The following is a 21582-nucleotide window of genomic DNA, read 5'->3' as shown; positions in this document are numbered from 1 at the left end:
ATTCTGTTTTACTGAGGGTTTTTTTTGTTTCCCTTTTCTTTATGATGAAGCATTTTATGATCATGTCTCTCAGGGTTGTCATCACAATTTACTCCCACAAGGCCAGGATATGGAATGGCTCGTATGAATGTGAACTGGAGTATTTCAAGCGAGTCTCATTGAAAGCTGTGGCCTGATTCTCTCGTAAGCGCAGAAGAGCTTTGAGAAAATGGAAGAGGAGACAAATCTATTATCCGTACGTCACTCTCAGAACCCCCCCCCCCCCCCCCGCAAAAAAAAGAAAAAACGCTATCCTTTCATGTTTATACAGACAACCTCAAAAATAATTGCAACCTTCTTGTCAAATCCTTTCCATTTGAATTCCTCTCAAACGCAGAAAAAAAACCTTGAAGTATCTTTTAGAGAAGGTTGAGCATCGATTATCTGCAATCTTCCTTTTGCATTAGCAGATGTTGAACGGAGCACTTTTCAAGCTGGGAACTTCGGCAGAGAGGTTTATCACTTCTCTGTAATTGATGACATTTGTTGATGATGACGAAGAGGATCGCGCATAAACCTAAAAGTTGGTTAAAAGGCAGGGGTGTTTGTAAAGTGGCAGAGTGGAAGTGTACCTGGACTTGGGACAAATTGTTATGCAATTGTGCTTTTAAACAACTTTATCTAAAGCAGCTGTCACATCTCTGCTCCCATGTCTCCATGAGTTAGCATGCAAGTAGCAGTTTTTTGAGAGAAACAGCTGTCGGATTGCGTGTCTTGTCCTTTCATCCTACATGACTGTACATTTAATGCACGGCGCCGAAAGATACGTTGCTTCCAATTAATTCAAACTGAAGTACCAGTCGTGAGGTTACGATTCCATTCTCATTTGCAGCGCCAATTGAGACAAGCAATTATTGTAGGTAGGTTTGTAACACCGAAGCATACTGCGATATCAGGTGCTTCTATTATTGGGAAACATTTTTTAGAACACGCTTTATTTATTCCCGAGGGGGAAGTTCTGGTTTTACACTCTGTTATTGAGACACATCTCACACACAATAGGCCCGATAGCCATGCATCAATGGAGATATGTGAGAGTGGGGCTGCTACACAGGGAGCATGGCAGAGTTTTCGGTGTCGTGCTCAAGGGCACATCGGCAGTACTTGGGAAGTGACCTGGCACTCTCCTGCAACCTTGGGTCCAGACCGGGACTCCCAAACCAAGCCACTATACAGACTGAGCTACTAGTAGTAACTTATCCGAGAAGAGTTTTAACTGTTCATACTTTTGGCCTTGTGCGACCACACTACTATGAGGAGTTTCCACCTTTTTTCATCTTGTTATTTTTCATATCTGTCCTTGTGTATTCAAGTCACATTTCTATAGAATTCTCACCCAACAAAGCTTTGTAGGAGGAAGTAGTGGGAGAGTGAAAAGTGACCGTGAGGACCCTGTCTTTGAGAATAATAAACACATGTACAGAGAAGGACAAGCAGTTGTTGAGCACAGTTGAATACTCCAGTAAACTTGAAAGAAACTGAGGATTAAGATCCATCCTGAATGTTCCCCCCTGTGCTCTTGTAGGCCATGTAATATGTCTTTTTCACAGTTCATAGGTTTGTGTGCAGTCCTTCAATGTTGCTGTAGAATGAACTGTCATACAGGGGTCACGCAAAACTATGAAGGATGCATCATCTGAGTAGGGATTCCTCTGTAAAGTTGATGTCAGCCCATAATTTGACTGTTTTTGTCCAGACCTCATTTAGAATCTTCTTCCCAACTCCATTTATACAGTTCAACTTTCTACAAATGTGTTTTTGTTGTTCAAGTTGCCAAATGTAATTTGCAAAACAAAACAGGGCAAGCAAAAAATAACAAGATGGAGAAAAGACTAAATCAAGTTCTCAAATTTGATTTGGAAAACAGCATGAAATGATTGATTGGTTCTGCTTTTGGAAATGTCAGATAGTACATTTGTTAAACCGCTTTCTAATAGTGCATACGAGCTCTACTGCACTGAATATTTAAGAGAAAATACTTAAAACCTAATACATTAAATTAAAAGGTTTTAAAAGCAATTAACCTAACAAAGTATTAGAGTGTTTCCATTTCAAATACTTGTGTGCACACATTCATGATATCAAAATTATGATTCGGCTATTCGGTTTCCATACCATCAGCACTTGTAAAAGCACATGCACACACGCACACACACACACACACACACACACACACACACACACACACACACACACACACAAAGACATAGACATGTGTGCGCTACTGACCATATGTCCCACAGTCTGTCGCTAAATCGTTGTGTTTACACTGTAGATGTTGGTGTTAAAAAGTCTTGCCCGGGTCAGCATGAAGTTCAAAGTTCAAAGCACTACCTGTCACTCAGAGCAGAGACATCTTGTTTCTCCATCCGCAAGTGAAAAAGGGAAATGCAGGAATTCACCAGTTTGTTGTCAAGCCTCCTCGATTATTACACACACTGCTGACATGCTTTTAGTTTTCTGAGGTTAACGCTAATGAGAAAGTCAAAGCTAATGGTTTTGGTCGTGAAGTTGACCTCTGAGCTGAAGACGGAAAATAAACACCTTGAAGATGGGAGCACTCCTCAGTACCTCTTCAACCACAGCCACAGCAGGGGAACAAATGCCAAAGTGATATTTATTCGCCTCCTGAACTATTTACTAACTGACAATAAAGGCCAAATTTATGTGGGCAGTTACGAGTGTTTCTGGGCTGCAAACTGGGGGGTGGGCTGGGGGGGGGGGGGCACTTTATGAATTGGGTGCAATAAAATCCAGTGATAAAACAATATGGAAGCTGTGGACCTGGTTATCAATCAAAGACAAGCATGATAAGTAAGTTCTTTAATCTTAATAGAGAAAGTTCTCTTAAAGAAATGCACTAGATATGATGTAATTATCCCCTGTTTCTTATGCATGAATCATACAGTGAGAGGTGTTGAAGATAGATAGAGGTGGGAATGAAGTTAAGGTGGGGGGGGCTAGAGGGCATGAGAGAGGATGTGCAGAGGCCTGGAAGAGAGATTAGAGAGATCTCTAACATCTCCAGCAGTAGTGACACAGAGGGGTCTCCCATACAGAGAGAGAGAGAGAGAGAGAGAGGGGGACGGGGAGAGAGAGGGAGTGTTGTAAAAAAAAAGGCAGGAAGAGTGAGAGACAGGGGAGGACAAGTGAGGATACACGGAGAGAGCAACATAAGAGAGAGGTAGGAGCAGAAGGGAGAGAGAGAGAGAGAGAGAGAGAGAGAGAGATTGTGGATCTGATTTTGCATCAGCGCGCGCGCGAGAGAGAGCGAGAGAGCGAGCGAGAGAGAGAGAGAGAGAAAGAGAGTGCGCGAGAGTGGGGAGGGGAAAAGTTAGACACGGACTATCCCGCAGAAACTTTTTTCTTCTTCTCTTTCTCGCGGAAGAAGCCTCTGGAAAAAAAAAAAAAAAAAAAGACAGGAGGACAAAAGCCTACATTGGATTACATTTCGGATTGTGTCGCAACACAGGAATTCCAAACTGCTACCTGGACACGTAAAGGCATTTATTCACGGATCAATGTGGTCGCAAATTTGAGGAGTTTATAATTCGTTGAAGGTATGTGTGTCAATTGACGATTTCATACAGTTTTGTTTTTGCACAAGAGACGTTGCATACAAAGGAAGTGTGAAAGTTACTGTTGTTTCTGGTATTATAAAAGTTTTGCATTTTGGTTTATCCTTTCAGAGCAGGTCAATGCAAAGGCTTATTTTTCATGGGGTAGGACATCTGCTTTTACAGTATATGAACAGATAAACTGACTCCGGATTCACTAATTAGATCATGCAGCCCCCCCTGAGGGATTGTCATAGAAAAGGGGAGACGTGTGATCATCCAAGAAGATGAACTACTTACACATTGTCTTTTTTCTCCCTAGCTTTTGCAAAACTTTTAACCTCAACTCGTAGGTATGTAGCTGCTGGCAAGGGTGATACTTATTTTCCCCATCATATCCAAGCCAGGTCTTAAAACATCACATTATCGGATGACTTAATACTGTAAATCTTTGTGGCTTGCGTCCAACCCCCTGTGGCATGGAAAAACCTCAGAGCAGCACTGTGTCATCCGAGCTAAGTAATGTCTGAGCGCTGATCTCAAATCTGTGTTCGAAATCGGAACTTTTTCTTTCTACCTTAGGTGAAAGGAAAAAAGCTGCGGGGGGGGGGGGGGGAAGCTTGAACACCACAGCAGTCAGTCACATCTGTTTTTCTCATGACTAAGCCATCCCATGTTTGCAGGCTCTTGCATCCTGTCCCTGCACCCCACGAAAAAAAAAAGCTCCTGGGAGATCTGGAAAGTTTTTTTTTTTTTTTTTTTTGCAAATCCCCCCTCACTACAAAATGTGGAACAGCTCAAGGCTGCATATTTTTGATCCACCACAGAGCTGCTTCTTGAGAGATAGTAAGATTATGTTCTATGAATGACCTCATTCTCCCTATTTAGACCTTAGGATATTCTTCAAGGGCCATTTAAAACAAATTTAATGGACCATTGGAATCCCCCCCTCCCTCCAGCAGTATCTGTGTCTACTCCCTCTACAGGGCCTGGAGTATTAAGCCCTGTAAACATTACAAATGGATGTCTTTGAGTTTAACTTCACATTGAGTGTTGCTCAGTTAACCTGTTGCAGGCTGCACAAGCAGTCTCAAGCTGTGGGCCATACATCTGTATCACATACTGCTGCACACTAGCCCGTGCTAGCTGTGGGCCTGCAACTAATTGCGTCATCCGCTTGACTTTTGTGCTCAGTCTGGTCAGCACATTAATCAGAAATGTAAAGTTGAGAAAAGCAGCAGGGCAAAATGCACGCAGAAGGGCGACTCAACCAAGCATGAAGGCTTCACTTTAAGTCATTGCTTCTTTGGCTGTGGAAATCTGAGGGTTTGCTTTGTTTAACACTCCCCACAACTTCAGGATCTGCGACTGCAATGACCTGTCTCTCATTCACAACTATTCGAGGACAGGCCCTGAACACTGCCCAGAATGTAAGACTAGTAAAAACTTGCCTCAGTCGCTCTATAGTGTCTTACAGTATTGTATGCCTTCACTGGTTTGCAAATTGTTCATTGCCTCTTATAGCTGGATATCTGGAGTATCCATCAGGGCCCTCAGGACATCTGTAGTGACTTGAATTCCCTCTTGGTTTCCCGCTGTAACAGGCCTTCAGTGTGCTCTCATGCTTACAACTAAAGTTCCAGGAGCCAAGAGAAAACCTGCACATGTTCTTGTTGTCCATTATGAATACTTAATATTTAGTAGAATTGCTTTTATACCTCCTGTTTGGAAAATATTACTCTGGAAGGGACAAAATATGAGCTAATGTTATCACCTGTCTACCCTTTTTTATCCTTTTTTTTTTGCCCAGCAAGCAGCATGTTTCTATTGGTGTCTAGTTAGTTAGTACTTATTATTAAGTCATAACATTTGTACTGACATACATGAAAGATAACTCTTTTTTTTTTTTTAAATCATACTTTCTCCAGCTTCTGCTGAAGGTTAAGCTTTAACTTATCCTTTGAACTTTCTCAACATACAGAAGATGGATTGGCACAGACATTTATTTTTCTCAGTGGATAACTTCATTTTACTATGGTGATTCTTAACAGCACAAAGAGAGTCCACGTTTGGGGTTTGGGGCAATGTATAGAACTTGGATGGATTGCCATGAAATTAGGATCCATACACTTACTCTTGATTATTTTTGTATTGTAAAACCAAAGACTGTAACATGGATATAGTGTACAGTAAGTGACGTCACTCATTTGTTTTGAAGAGGTGTTTTGAAGCCTAACTGTGGCAGTCGACATATTAGAAATGCTAATTCAACCTAATTTCCATCACTATAGTAAAAGGTAAAGAGATGGGGCAGGACTTCTGTTCTGGCAAACAGCTCCAATGCATTTACCTGTCAGTCAACTCAGCCACGCCTCTAGTTATGCACATGTATTAATAACTCATTGGCTTAATATATTGAAAACGCATTGTTTCACTTTTGCATTGGCCTCATTTTTCAACAGAGTTGGCAGCATGAGTAAAACTCTTTGTTCCAAAGATTGATCGACTGATTGTCCCAAATGGGATATTCATATTCACAGATTGAAGTATGTTCCACTGGGAGACAATTGATACCATAAAACAGCACAACATATGACACAACTTTTGTTTGTGACTAAATATTGCAAATGGAAGATACCATGAGCATTACTTATACTATGCATTGAATGGTAATTGGTTAGCATGATTAATCCCTAGCCAGCATGCAGGTGTTGGTACTTATTAAGGCCTAAGCAATGCTGTGCAAAAAGTCCATCCAGGATGGACATCAGCAGACTTCTGTGCTTCTTATAGAAGGAACCTTATTTATATGAAGACACTCTATACAGATAAACTAAACATCACAGTGGCGTTTTCCTGCCTGCAGAAGGAGCTCTTCTTGGAACAACTTGGAAAAGTAAAACAAATTGGACAACGTATTTGGCTACTTAGCTAGAATAGGACTTAAGATGCACTATAGATACAATATATGCAGTCCAATACTTAGTGTGTTGCTGTCTTTTCTAGCCAATGAGTGCCTGAAGACAGTCAGCTTACAAGTTGTGGGCTGCACTTAGATATTGAACCATGGAAATTAACTTTGGTGGACGCCTATTTTACATCGCCCTGGCTTAAGCAGGCATGGGAATGTGGAAATCATGAATTGGCTTTCAGCACTACCTCTTAGATCTGCACGTATAAACGCAATAAGCATAAACTTTTTTTCTTCTTCTAAATGATTGGAAGCATGCTTGTGTTGTGTATCTACTTTCTTGTTGAGCATGGCCATCTGTTTTCTTGGCTGCTTTCCAGTCAACTTTTTGTGAACTTTCCACTCCGAACCCTCTTGCTGAGAGAGGAGTTTCTCTGAAGGAGACAGAAGTCACAACCTCTCAGACAGATCAGGAAATTGTTTTCACAGCACTGCACCCAAAGCAAAGCAGTCCTCGCTGCGATGTGCGAGACAGAGCTGGGTAGATTTTTAAGTGGATACACTGTGAGCGGGCTATCCATCAATCTTCTCGTTGCATAATGCTGGCAGAGACAGCTGGAAAGGCGGTGAACCCTCAAATATTACATGACTGTCACAGTTATCCTCGGGTCTCCCATTTTTAAACAGATGCAAAGCAGTCTAAACAGTGGGCTTCTGGTTCACTGTTATTTAATCATCCGTGGCTTGGTGGCTAATAAGCAATTCTCTTGTCAAGCCATAGAGAGGACATGTTTCATTTAACTCTGCTAGAATGTGTTCCTCTAAACAGGCTTGTGTTGGGGATCTTGTTCCATCTGTAAGGAATGGCAATGATCATGAAATGTGTGACAACAAAAATTGCTTAGCGCTGAGCACAGATTACCTCCCTCCATTGTTTGTAAGACAGTATCAGCGCCCTTTTTTGTTTGTGTATTGAAGCCATAAAATAACTGCCACTGATAGCTTTACTGGAAGTAGAAAACAGGCAATAGTTCAGGACTTCGAACCAAAATGACTCCTTGAACTACTGCGCATCTTCAAGGGAGACACATTTTTATTGTAAAAAAAAAAAAAAGGAAAAAAAAAGAATGGAGGCTGTGTTGTGATTGTCAATGTTGGTAACCACTTCTGTCTGGCGCTTGTCCTTAGGCTTGTAGTGCTGGAAGACTTTCAAAATCTGTCACTGTGTTCCTTCCTGTATTGGCTTCATATACTCAGTGACCCAATCACTCGCAGGTCCGCTTACCGGGCTCATGGCCAGCCCAGCGGCCAAGCCCAGTGTCCTAACCCTGTGTTGCCTTTATCTGCTCTCTCCAGATGGGTGGCCATGAAGCTGCAAAAAAAAAAAAAAAAAAAGAGATGATGAAAAAGAGTCATCCATGGCAACACATATTAGGAAGCCTTTAAAACTGTTTTTGGATTAAGGCCAGACAATAATAGCAATGAGCTGTAACTTTTCCTTCAGCCTGTGTTCTCTGGACTGTGATGCATTGTGTATTATGTACTGTGTGAACTTTATTATTATTGTGATCATGTGGCATGAAGCCTGTAATAATGGCCGCAGCTTTGGAGTGTTCAAACTCAGCTGTCTCCAGCTTTGATTAACCTTTCACCCAAACAACAACGGGCGGTGGTGGGGGGGGGGGTGGGGTGGGGGGGGGGGGTGGGGTGGGGGGGACTATTTCTTGCTTGCAGCTACTTTTTCATAAAACACATCAACAGTTGTGCACACATGGCAACATGGACAAAGGCATGATCTTGCTAACCTGGCCTTCAAAGCTAGCAACAAACCAAAATTGCATAAATAATTGAGTATGGAGGGCATGTCAGGCTGCCCTTTTTTCTCTTGCAGAACACAATTTACAACATTGTCCTCCACCACATTGTCTATCAGCAGCATGCTACAACCAGTCAGGTCAAGCTAGCTGCTATTCACACCGTGTCCTCTGCCGAGCAGGAAGCGCCACATTGTGAAGCCCCCAGGGGAGCGTATGGGGGTCATTTCTCTGGGCAGATGGGACAGGTGTGTGTGCACAGAGACGCAATCTGCTCGCCCGACCGCCTGCCTGTCTGCCTTGAGGGCCCCGCTGTACCTGTAAATACTGCAGAGTTATTGGGTCCTTGCACATGCTCGGGGGCAAGTCCAGGTCAGCCGAGATGTGTTTATGTGAGTCTGAGTCGGAGTGGGCGGTGTGGGTGTGTTAATGCGTTCTTGTGTGAGTGTGTATGCTGAAAAGGTTGTATGTATGAATAGTTACTATTTAGACGTGGCACACATTTTGATCTTTGCATGTGTGTGTGTGTGTGTGTACTTGTTGTTGGGCCACGTGGAAGCATCTGGTGCAACACAACCCCGGCTCCAGTAGAATAGTCTCCAGATGTTTTTGTGTTTTTTTGGCCTTACTGTCTCTTTGAGTCTGGACCCAGCAGCACTGCATGTAAATCTTTTTTTTGTTTGTTTTTTTTACTTCGATGTGTGTGTATTCCTCTACTGTTTTTTGCCATAGGTATTTGTTTTGTAGTTTTTTGTCTTTGTGACTTTGAGTTTATTTTCTGCGATGGTCATGTGTGTCTCTACATAAGTGTACTTTCTCTGACATAATTACATGCGTGTGTGTGTGTGTGTGTGTGTGTGTGTGTGTGTGTAAAGCAGCTGCCCAGTCAAAGGCCAACCAGATGGACAGGGTAATGACTATGATCAAACTTTATAGAGTTACACTCCTTAATGAGGGACATTCTGCTTAATTCATATGCCACTAACAAAGCCGGCATCACACCACATAATTAACACATCAACTATGACTGACTCATAAATATACATCAACGTCTATTTAGGAGTCAAGCATCATGCGCAGCTGTCAGCACAGAGAGCAGACTGGGTGGCTTACTGACAGAAAGTGGGAAGGATTTGACTTTTTGACTTATTTTTTTTCCCCTCCCTCTTTGTTCATCCATCAGAGGCGAGGAGAGGTGAGGTGTTTATCGGAGGAGTGAGACCATGTGGCTTCTCTGCTCCAGTCTGACGCTGTTGGCCATCAGCTTGGGATCATGTGACACGCTGACGTCAGAGCAAGGTGAGTTTCCTATTCCCTGTTGGACTTCTAAATAATAAATAATGCAATTTTATGTGATATTCAGAACTAACAAACTGTTGCTTTAACATAAAGATCGGTTTGAAATACCCTCCTTTATTTAATTTGGCAAAGAGGAACTACAGCGAGCCACACCTTAGCTTGTTGTCAACTTAAGTGGGGTACACACTACAAGATAATCGGGCCGATTTTGGGCCCGATTCCCCACTTCCGACCAAAGTCACCAAAGGCCCGATTATCTGATGTTCCAAAGATTATCTTGACATATTCTCCTGCGGTGTGAGGTGTGTTGAGAGTGATTTTAACCTCCCCGATCTGCTCGGAAGACAATCGGGACCGCCCCCAGTTTGAAATCCCAAGTATTAAACGTTTTCAGTATTTACGATTAGAAATCCTGTTGTGTGGGAAGAACACCAAGGACGGCCGAGCACGGACTCTGTGAATTGTCACGTGGAACGGAACAATAGCCAATAGGGAAGCAAGCAGACTGAAGCAGGAAGCACAACACACATTACCAATGGCGACGACAGCAATCGCGACGCATTAAGTTAGAGTGACGTCGGAAATTCAGGAGCAACTTGTGTTTATACAACGTGTGCCGTAAAACAAACCACAATCCAACTGACAAGGAAACGTGCTAGCTACATTTGGTTCTCTTAAATCGCGTTTGACTGCGCGGAATTACACGTTGTGATCGTCGAGACTCTGGTCGTTGGTGAATGAATCGGTAAGTGTGTGGTGTGAGTTGATCGTCTCGTTGCACACCCCACACTATGCAATCTGAAATGTTAATCAGTCACGATTGTTGTCATGTGTGGGGTCTCTCACATTTTAAAAATTGTTCAGTGTGTACCAGGTCTTCCAGAGCTTTTAAGGTGCTGGTCAGCGTCTCCTCTGGGTGGAAGTCTCTACTCCAGGACACTCATTTATCAACAGTGCCTAGAAAGTGTTCTTGATTGTTTCTTATGAATAAAAAATAGTAGTAGTTTTTATTAATCATGCGCATGCCGGGTGTACGCACATCAGGATGTATTCAGTGTTGTTAAATCCCACATGTTCTTAACCCGCATGATCCTGCACCTTTGGGGTGATTTGCATTCAGAATAGGCAATAACAAATCTCTTTAAAAACCCATGTGAGCTCCCAGCCCTGTCTGGGATTTTTAACCAAGGAGACAAAGACACTCTCCCAACAGAACAAGCTGGGCCAAGCAGATCAGCACATCCCCCTGAAAACACTCTCCCTGCGGCGCGCACCATTTGCCAAAACTTTTTATAAGGCAAGATGAGCCATGGCACTACATTTCAAATGTCTTTTGTACGGTTTTGGCACCAATTACATGTATTGTCTTTCTCAAACTAGACTAGAAAATGACTAATTGAGTGTTTCTTAATGAAAGGAAACCCAGAGCACACATAAACGTTGAGTGTCACGTTCGTGGAAAAATGACAAAATGACTAATTGAGAGTTTGAAAATTAACTAAATAAAATGAAATAACTGAATTACATTTAAAGCCACTGTTGGGCTGTTTTAAATTACTTTTCTATCAAACATAATTATACCATTAATTGCTCTCAACCAACGTCTTATCAGAACTGTCCGTTTGGAGGCTCAAAAGACAATGAGGTCTTAAAACCTTCATAAGCATTGTAACTTTTTCAAATGTTCAATCTTGAGTTGTATGCTTGACCAACTTCCACGCTTTAGAGCCCTTTGGAGTGTGATGGACCTGTGTCTGTCTCTGTGTGTGTGTGTGTGTGTGTGTGTGTGTCTCTGTGTGTGTGTGTGTGTGTGTGTGTGTGTGTGTGTGTGTGTGTGTGTGTGTGTGTGTGTGTGTGTGCGTGCGTGCGTGCGTGCGTGTGGACTTGTTTTCTTGACGCAGCCTGAGGCTACAATGAAAGCAGACTTTAAATTACATCTTATATCTGTTTGATGCTGGTGGCTGTGGGTGGCAGGCTGGTTAGTCTGTGGCGGCGAGGCGTATGTGTTCACCATATATGCGGTTTTGTACCTCTTTGTGAACCATCAATCATACTGAGTTTCTGTATATTTCTTAAGAAGAAAAAATGAGCTTTTATGATTCTGCCTGTGCGTATATACGAGATTGCAAACTTTTCTCTAAATGATTTAGTTTTTTGTCTGTCGGGGTGTGTATGTGGAAAATGTGCGTATGTGTGTGACAAAGACAGAAACAGACAACAAAGTCATCGAAAGGTAGAAAGGTGAAGAGAAATTGTCTTGTTTTATTTATTTCTTTTGTTCGCTCTGAACCGTCATACTTTGTCATCATGCTGCCAGTGTGTTCTTGGGGGGGGGGGGCTCTGTAATATCACTCGAGGGGGTCGAGCAATCCTCTATAGCCCCCTGGAGCTCTGGAGGGAGTCTTTGTGGATGTGGTGGTACCTCTTGGGAGATCCTTGTCAGAGATTTTCAGATGAGACTGAGTCAGCTTGCAGCTCCCCTGAGTCCCTTCCCCCAGTGGTTGTAGGAAAATGCTTTCTCAAGTGCAGGCAGCTATAACATTTTTGTCACACCAAGCACCACACACACACACACACACACACACACACACACACACACAAAGCTGTATTCCTCTGACTCATCCAAACCGCTACTCACTGATAATTTGCTGACATTACAGGAGGAACGTAGGTTTAAGTAAAACTAGTGTTAGGAGTCCAGCTAGTTCTGGACTGCAGTTCTGCGGGGAGACTGCTCCTAAAGCTGAATTAAATTGCAGAAATGTCCCTCCATTGGTAAAGTTCTGTTCTGTACAGCATGTAACCTATACACAGTCTAAATGTATAGTTTATGTATCTGTTTCATCTGTCTGTGTTTGAGGTGAAACATGTGATTTCTGCTTGTAGTACAAAGTCATACTGTACTTGCATAGAAACAGAAATTAGAGAAGACAAGAGGCTTTAATTGCAAAATTGCATTACAGTCCGGAGTTACACGTACGGATGTCACAGTTCAACGGCAAAATAAACCCAAACCCTCGACTGGTTTGGGTTTGGGTTAAGAGGAACGCCATCTCATGCCCTTATATGTGCATACAAGGGGTGTTTCTCTATATTTATTATAAAAAAAACATTCATGAGCTTCCAGTTTACAAGGATTCATCCGTTTCAGAACATCGGTGCAAACACGTCATGAATCCCACAGAGGTTTTTCTAGGGATCTCTTGGGATCTCTTGCCCTTTAGAGCAAATATATCGAAAATTCATTCAATATAAATACATGAATGAGGCACATAGTAATGGTAAATGGATAGTCTTCTGACTTCGCAAAGTGCTTTTACACCGCAGGTAATACCTACCCATTCACACACGGATTGTAGAGGTTGTTATGGAAAGTGGCCATTAGCTAACTCCATTGATACACATTCATAAGCTGGACTCATCAGACCAAGGACACATCAGACATGTGGCTTCAGGAGCTGGAGAGAGATGCTTTGAGAGAGTTGAGCGACTCTACCACTGAGCCACAGCGCTCCCATAGTCTTGTTCTTTATCTACTAAATGCTCTTTATCTACAGTAGGCCAAGTGTTACTGCCCAGCAGCTAATTGTCATATCAGCGTTTCCAGCAGCGTGCACTGTGCTAATGAATGTGAAATGTTCCTGTTCAACTATAGTTGTCATGTTCTGACAATAAAGAATGATTAAACCATAATTAACCATCTGGTTTCTTCAACTTTCACTCAGGAGCAGAAATCTGCCTTTAGATTGAAAATAAATGATGATTTAATTATGGTAATTATCGATATGAACTCATGTATTTTTTTATCGTGATGACATTTTAGTCATATCTCCCTGGCCTACATGAAAATCATGAAACTTGTTTTAATAATGCATCATTAAGTTGGGGAACGTGAGTATGCCATGTTAACAGCTGTATTCAAGAAAATGTAAGATAATTTGAAGTAGCTTAAGCTGGTTCTTCTCCTTCTCACTGCTGATGTGTGTTCAGGACTGACAGCTAACCTTCAGAGTACTTTGTAGGTTATAACAAGCTGCGGCTAAACATCACCAGCAAGAAATGAACTTTGAGTATAACACTTAAAATGTGGAACTGCTTCAGGGTGAGGACTGCTTCATGAACCAACCTGTCCTGTCATATCTACTCTCTTGAATTCAGCGGCATGAGAACTCCTTTCAAAAGGATAATGAGCATTCGCGTACAAGAAAATAAAGAACATGAACTGAGTAATGACTCACACAATACTGCAGTACAACAAATGACACAACATGTATGTACAGCACAACAACAACACAACACAGTCATATTTAGGAAGTGCTCAGCCTTCTGGGATGTTCAATCCGAGTTCATTGTGAAACGCTAGTAAATGTGTGTGTCATGAGTCCAGTTTTATGTGTGTGTGAGCTTTGAGAGCGTACTGAATGTGGGCCAGAGGCCTACAAGGGGAAAATGAGTGAGCTCAACCTTTTGAAGAGAAGTGTTTTAAGTATTTCCACTGCTGTGTGTATGGCATTTTTATCTCTGAATAAACAACCCGGAATGTTCTCTCTTGTCTCTTTTTGGCCGAAAGTGCAAGTGAGAGACACAGACACACACACACCTTCTCTCCCTCTGTCTCGATCCCTCTGTCTCGATCCCTCCTTCTTTTTCATTTTGTCCAGATCACTTTGTTATGTTTCTCCTCATTTTAGCCCCACATTTTTCTACATGACTCACGTTACTGAATCATCTACTATGTGACCCAGCATTCCCCTCACCCTCACTTAACATTGCATGTGTTTAATAACTCTGGAACCTCCATTTTTTTCTCCCCTCTGAGTCTGACTTTTTTGCAGATCAGCAGCCCAGTCTAATTATCTTGGGATGTCACATTATAAAGCGCATTCAATACCCACCTTACCCTCTCTTAATACAACCCACAGACCACTGTCTGACACTGTAAGCACACCTCTGACCTCTTCTCCCTAATGAAAGGACTTCGCCGAAGTTTATGCAGCAACATAGACAGACTAAAACCTCAGAGACTGTTGGTTTCAGAAGACTCACACCGCCGCACCAAAGCACTTACACATTGCTTATTTTGGCTGGGTTATTGATGTGGTTGCAATTTATACACGTATGTTGTTTCTTGTCATAACGAATGCCTGGTTGGAAGATCTTTGTCATAGGCCTAATGAGAGGTTATGTTTAAGCGTCTACTTTCATGATCACATCATCCAAGTTTGTCCCTCTCTCTCATATATTTTATGTGTACACCCTCCAAGTCTTTTTACCCTCAAAGTAGCGTTTTTTTTTACTTCTTTAAAGACCTGAAATGTCCTGATTATGTATCTTTGGCATGGTGGAGTCACACTCACAGCAGTGTGCCGCATGGCTGCCAGTGTAGCATCATTACCTGCTTTGGCAAGACTTAAACACAACCAATCAAAGAGGAAGTGAACCCAGCCAAGACCATCCAATCTCTTTAATGCTACACGCAGCTAATACCGGGATCCTGGAGTTGCACGCATACTATGTGCTAATTAGCTTGTCAACAAGCAAATGCTCTCCTTTGATCACAGCTTGAGAGGGAAATAGGGTTCAAGTTCGGCAGTGTTTCCGCTGCCAAACTGCCGAAGTGCCCGCAGTCCACTAAAACCTTCTCCATACTCTTATAGAAGGAGCTCGTTTTCTTTGATAGCTCAAGTTTGAAGGGTTTCAAGTAACTGATCAAGCTGCAGCTTTTATATTGATTCACAGAAGTGGTTGCAGATTAGGGATTACATATTCATGGGTTTTGACATCCCGACTATAGCCAGAGAAATAATCACGGTTTCATGATTATCACAATTATTCTGCATTGCTTCCATAACATTAGGTAATAGAAAACCTAGAAAATTAAATGTTTTACTTATTGTTGCCTTTTAAAAACACAAATAAGAAATGAATGAAATAATCAAGAACAAAATAATAAAAAGGTAAATAGAGTCCATTTCTCCCTTTTGAATTGGAAGCATTTTGGAAAAACATAGTAGGCAAACTGTTGCCGCCTTTTGAAGCATAAATAATAATTTCACAGTGATCATAAAACCTAATGATAAAACAAATACTCAAAGTCTGCCTACCACTCACTGCTGTAGCTAGGACACCACCATTTGTTTCCGCACCTCGGTATTGCTGCTAAACATGAGACAACAATAACACAAATAACAATACAGCCTAAAATTATGTCACAATCTATTCTGATTAATACCTGCAGGAATGTACACTCTGATCCTTGCCCGGTCACCCTCTCCTTTTCCCTCATTTTTTCTTCTTAGTTCTTTTCTCTTTTGTCACCAACTTCTTCCTCAGTCTCAGTCATTGTATCAAACAGTACAAGCTAACATGTTTCATTTTAAAATGTAAGGTTCATGAGTGAACTAGTGCTGTAAAGCCGTGGCCTATGCACATCTTGGGAGATAACCTTGGCCCTTTGCCTAAATAACAAACTGCAGTAAATGGACCATTGGGCCGTGCTGTTGACATGGGAAAGACGCCATTCTCCCAGTTAAAAGTTATTGAACTATTAAATCTACTTTTGAAAATACTATTTTTAGATTCGAAAAGTTGCATATTGTTGTCCATTAAGCACAAAACAAATCTGCTAATAAATCAAACTTTAGCTTCAGAATAAATCCAGGTTCAAAGTTGGCCATCTTATCTATATGATCAACAAGATATTAGCCTTTTTGTTGGAGGAGTCACTCTGTTGTATTTAGCTATATTTGATTGTGAACTTATGACTACAATAATACAGTGTGCCATGCTAGCATCTTTAGGTCTACTGTAGTGCTAGTTTGCTAAAGGACCTTGTAACCCGTAGTTGTCCAAGGAAAGTTGAGCAAAACCTTGGCTGAGTTCAAGAGGTCCTTAAATGACAAAATGTCGACACAACACTGTTTTTGGTTTCAAATATACAAAAAAATCATTATGTTTCACTGAGGACTGGGGTCCTAGAGTCACGCAGACTTAGCATCACCTCGCAGAGAAAACGCTATACTGTATACAACCTCAAGGGTGCTAGCCTGGGTGTAAAGGGCAAGTTGCTTCTTGTCAGGCGACAACTTTCTCACCTCCCATTCCCTCCTCTTCATGCTTCTCTCATCTTTTTCATCTCTTCTATTTCCAAACTTCTCATGGTGCTGCCTGCCTGCCTCCAGCCAGGATTACTCCTGACAAAGCCTTCATCTCGATTCTGTCTGATGAAAATGGGGCGGCGATGAACAACAGCAAAAGGAGAAAAAAAAACAGAAAAAGGGAAGAGTAAGCCCCGATATAAAGGTAGATCTTAGCATATCTTCACTTCAAAAAAAAGGATAAGCTCTTGGTGTACACTGTGTGTGAATATGCAAGTGGCTTTTTTTTAAAGGCAGCACTTTCCTTTGTAAGTTTGCAGAGAGAGCCTTTTGTGCTGAGTTAGCAGATATGATTTCAGGATGGACCAGTCAAGTTATAAATATACGTTGACTATGTATGAGAAGGAGAGAAAGAGAGAGAAAGAGAGAGAGAAAGACTGGGGATGGGGAAAAAAAGGATGTACGATGGAAGTGTGCAAGCAGCTCAGAACACTTGTACTCTCCCTGCAACCGTTCAGATGTCACATTCAATTCACACAATTTCTTTTTATCTCAACTTTTCTCCTAGCTTCCTACAGAACAGCTGCTTGACATCTCTTTTCCACACCTTGATTTGTACATGCAGACAGTAATAAGAGAATGATAAAATATATACAGGCAGACAGGCTGACATGTGCTGCACTCTGAAATAGCGGCGTTTTCAGACCAAGATGAGCTAAAAGCTGCAGGGCGTCAAGTGATGAACTTGATAATAGGTGCTGAAGCGCTTAATGTGATTCCATTCTTTCTTGAGCCGACTTGCGTGAAATTAAATTCCTTACTCTTGATTAAAGTCAGTTGGATTTTATTGTTTTTGTAATTATATTAGGCCCTCTCCACTCGTTTTCAAGTGATTTCTGCCGAGATTAAGTAAAAATTGTGGCTGGCTACAGACGTGTGTGGTACTGTTGCATACTTCAATGCAGTTCACTCACTCTTATCAAAAGTGCGTTCTGAAGATCTAAATCAGTCTGAATCTTGTAAAACTAAGTGAAATTATTTGTGTCTGTTAGCAAAAGCCCCTCAGCTTTGTTACTACTATAAACCTCTCTGTTACCCCTCACAGTAAAGCGAGGTAAAGGAGAGTATATACACTGTAGTTTGTGGCAGTGGCTCAGTGGTAGAGTTGGTCATCTCTTAATACAAAGGTTGGCAATTCAATCCCCAGCTCAATTCTACATGTCAAGTTGTCCTTTGGCACGACAATGACGTCCAAGTTGCTCCCAAAGGCATAGCTATTGGCGTGTGAATGTGATAAGCACTGATAGGCAATACAATTGGGCTCTAAATCTAGCATCCTTTGCCATCAGTTTTGGAATCAGTGTGCGAAACGGAGAATGTATCATGAAGTGCATGAGCTTTGAGTGGTCTAACATTTTTCATTGTGTTATAAATATTGTCTTTTATTCTTTTGCTGCAGGGCAACCCTGGAAAATAGACCTTGGTCTCAGTGGGTTATCCCTGAAAAAATAAAAAGTAAATGATTAACAGTTAGCTGACAACTATATTGGTGGCAGATTCAGCAAACCAAACTCGTATTTTAAACAAGTGTAGGCCATTATTCCATGACAAAGTTAAATATTGTGGGGTTCAAAATGAAATATTGTCAGCAGATACCTTTTTTACTTCATTGCAAAAGTTAAGGTTAAGATATGAAATGAATTATATTAATGTAAAATGTCTCCAACTGGCTTTTTTAAGTGTCCATCTGATTTCAAAGACTCATGCACTGCTGAGTTTATTTAGGAAGTTTGGGTAGACTATTAGACAACAGCGAAGTGTTAGAAATGTTATTTATTGAACATGTTAAAAAGGGACACGTCCCTTCTCTGTGGAAGTTATGGCGGGTTTTTATTTTGTTGCTAATTAGCCAAGCATGCTAACATCAAACAGTTAACTGTCAGCTTTGACATCATGTAAACATGAATGACTTGGAATTTAACTAACAGATTTGTAATGGATGTCGCCAGATTAAGCTAGCTAGCTATGGCTAAGGCAAAAAATTAAACCCAAGGGCTTGGTTGAAGATGCTATCTCTGGCTGACATCTTAACCTTTCCAGTGGGGTTTCACCGATTGTGGAAATCAGGTTTACAGATAACGTTGTTTAATATAACAGTATGTGTTTTCATTACCTATTATTTGATTGTTAGTATCTGTGGTCCAAATGAGCTATGAGGTTTGATGTATTTCAACTGTTGTTGGTGGTCCGTCCTCTTGAAATGTCACTGGATGATTTCTTACAAACTGCATGTCTTTGACATTTCAAAGAGAAGGTGTTAGACTACCACCCTGCTGACATTTTCTTTCACATTTGACCATGAAAACAAATCAGAGTTTGTCCATTAGCCGTCTTTTTTCTGTCAAATAAAATCATCTTCTCTGAATCTGCAGTAGGGTATACGAGCTTTCCAGAAATAAACTGATGCAACTCAATTATCTTCTGATGGGCCGATGCATGTCCAAAGGGATGATATTGGCCGATATGTTCAACTGATACATTGGTTGGCTTTCCAGCCAGTTTTAAAGAGTCTTGTTGAGTGAAGTAGTTAGTCCCATAATAATACTTGTGTGATAGTCTATAAAATGAAATGATAAATGCCATTCTTTTCAAATACAGTAACCCCACATGTACATTGCTTTTGGAAATAATGCCAAAATAAATTATCCACCCTTCAGCTTAACCATGAGGCACGCATGAATGATTTAAAATACAATACTGACAGCAACAAAGCAGAGAGAGAATCATTAGGTTTTATTCTTGGCTAACACAGGACACCACCTGCTTTCAAATTCTCTGTAGTCGTCTAAATTTTTTTTGAAAAACTGTACCCTGTAGAACGTCTTGCTCGGTGCCTGTTGGTCTTTGGCCCCAAAGAGATCAATTAACTTTGGATCACAGTGATTCACAGGTTCCGTGTCTACCTGGCCTGGTTTTTCAACACATCTCACATCTCCCCCCCCTGTAGTCAGGCAGGCCGCTCTGACAGGCAACACTTTTCTCTGTAACCTCCCCTGACAGGGTGAGAACATATCCATCAAACAGAGGCTACTGCGACTGACAAGCTTGGTGCTAGACAACCTGTCAGACTGAGCTGTGTTCCTCTCTGCACGGTTTTACCCTCATTTTTTATCTCACACAGTGTGTTTTTTCCACTCCCTTTTGACTGTCTTTCACCCCAAACGACTCCCCTTCTTTTACTTTTGGATCAATATCTCTGTTTCTTGTACATTGCTACATTTGGAATATCTTCTCTAAAGACTGACATGCTTTTTATGTAATCCCATGCAGCTTGAATTTCACGTTTTATTTCATATCTACACATCCGCTTACTTCTATAACCCTCTGTGTCATAAACCTGTCTCTACAGATGTACAGTGCCCGGACTTACAAGTGGATGAGTGGAAGTTTCCTCAGTCTGCAAGGAACAATATAACAGGTGAAAAAAAAAAGAATGCCAAAACGGACACATTTCCTTCTCTGATTGTATGTGGATTCTGATGAGTGGCATTTATTGTCAGGCTTCAATCTGGTGAGGCGATTCTCACTGCTCAAGAGTGCAGATGTCAAGAAGATCCGCAACCCCCGCGGACCAGTCATCCTCCGCCTGGGTAAAACAGCACTCCTACGCCCAACAGAGTAAGTTAACAGCATGGATTTCGCTTTCTTTTTATTTCAGGCAACTACAGACTAAACACATTTTGCACATACACATTGTGTACGGTTGTAGGAGGTACAACTGGAGATGAACTTTCAGCTCTCTGTAGGCCTATGTGGACAGGCACAGTGTTTTCTTTTCTTCTTCATGCCATGTCTGAACAAAGAGAGGAACAGAGAGTCCGAATGCCCTCCAGCTACTTAGCCTCTGAACTCTCACTCAGCATGTCAGCGCTTTCCCATGGCTGCAAACACATGGCTAAACCATGCACCAGGGTCAAACTCTGACTGCATTACCAGACGTACCACTTCATTTCCCTCACCACTGACAGGCTCGTAAAAACTTGTAACAGCACTTTTTGGTTTTCCGGGTTTTGTACTTACAGCAAGTAGTTTTCGTACTGTATGAAATGCCTGGCTTAATTGCTCGAGCACTATAGCTATAAGAGTGATGACTTAATTTGCTGACATGATGCAGTTCCTCGTAAAGAACAGCTAAATTCATACTAATTTAGCTGTAGCATTCAAGAGCCTGAGCTTGTTCTTAACTTGTTTTTTGGCGAGAGAGACCTTCAGCCATAAAATCCAACAGGGAACGGGTTCCTTGCACAGCATGGTTTTTGAACATGACATGGTTTAATTATGCTGTTTCATGTTGTTATTATACTGTTGTTGTCTTTAATTTGTCTTTTATTTGCCTTTTATTTGCTTTTCTCAAGTCTGTGAATCGAAGCTGATTTTCATACAGCTGAGCTTCTTGCTACACTGGTGTTAAAGCAGTTTTCCAGAATTGTCATTTGGGTCAGTATGGATGTTTTTTTCCTAATACTGAGTCCAGCACTCTGAGCTCCACTTGCTTGAAGGCTCTTACAAATCTCTTTCCTAAAAAAACCCCAGCTCTTTTACATTGGAGACATTTTGTTCTAAAAGTGTCACATATTGTTTGTCACTGGCTCAGAGAGAGGTTGTCCTTATGAAAAAAGCGAGGGAACACCAAAAAAAACTGTCACTTCACCTCAGGAAATCAGTTGCTTTGGAGCTAAAGAGAAAAATCCAAGATGTTATTGTTTTGCCTCGAACCATACACAGAGAGAGAGAGAGAGAGAGAGAGAGAGAGAGGATGGGAACACGGTTCTTTGTCTCGTTTTGGCTCCTGCTGGTTTGGGATT

The 21582-nt window shown here is 41.5% G+C and overlaps 1 protein-coding gene across 4 annotated transcripts in view; it reads left to right on the top strand.

Moving 5' to 3' along the window:
* The first annotated feature begins 3262 nt into the window (after window positions 1-3262).
* col16a1 (collagen, type XVI, alpha 1) overlaps window positions 3263-21582 on the top strand; it is a 75272-nt gene continuing 56952 nt past the window's right edge. For 2 of the 4 annotated variants that reach the window (XM_065947789.1, XM_065947788.1), the window contains exons 1-4: window positions 3264-3599; window positions 9505-9620; window positions 20127-20195; window positions 20278-20395. In XM_065947789.1, coding sequence (XP_065803861.1) covers window positions 9545-9620; window positions 20127-20195; window positions 20278-20395 — 263 coding nt within the window. In that variant the 5' untranslated portion in view covers window positions 3264-3599; window positions 9505-9544. Of the gene's footprint in view, window positions 3600-9504; window positions 9621-20126; window positions 20196-20277; window positions 20396-21582 lie in introns of all 4 variants that reach the window. The other 2 variants (XM_065947787.1, XM_020653165.3) reach the window with 2 other exon arrangements.

This window comes from Labrus bergylta, chromosome 19, assembly GCF_963930695.1.
Source record: "Labrus bergylta chromosome 19, fLabBer1.1, whole genome shotgun sequence".
Lineage (NCBI taxonomy): Eukaryota > Metazoa > Chordata > Actinopteri > Labriformes > Labridae > Labrus > Labrus bergylta.
Note: the sequence above shows the minus strand (reverse complement) of the source record. Positions and strands in the feature narration are given on the sequence as shown.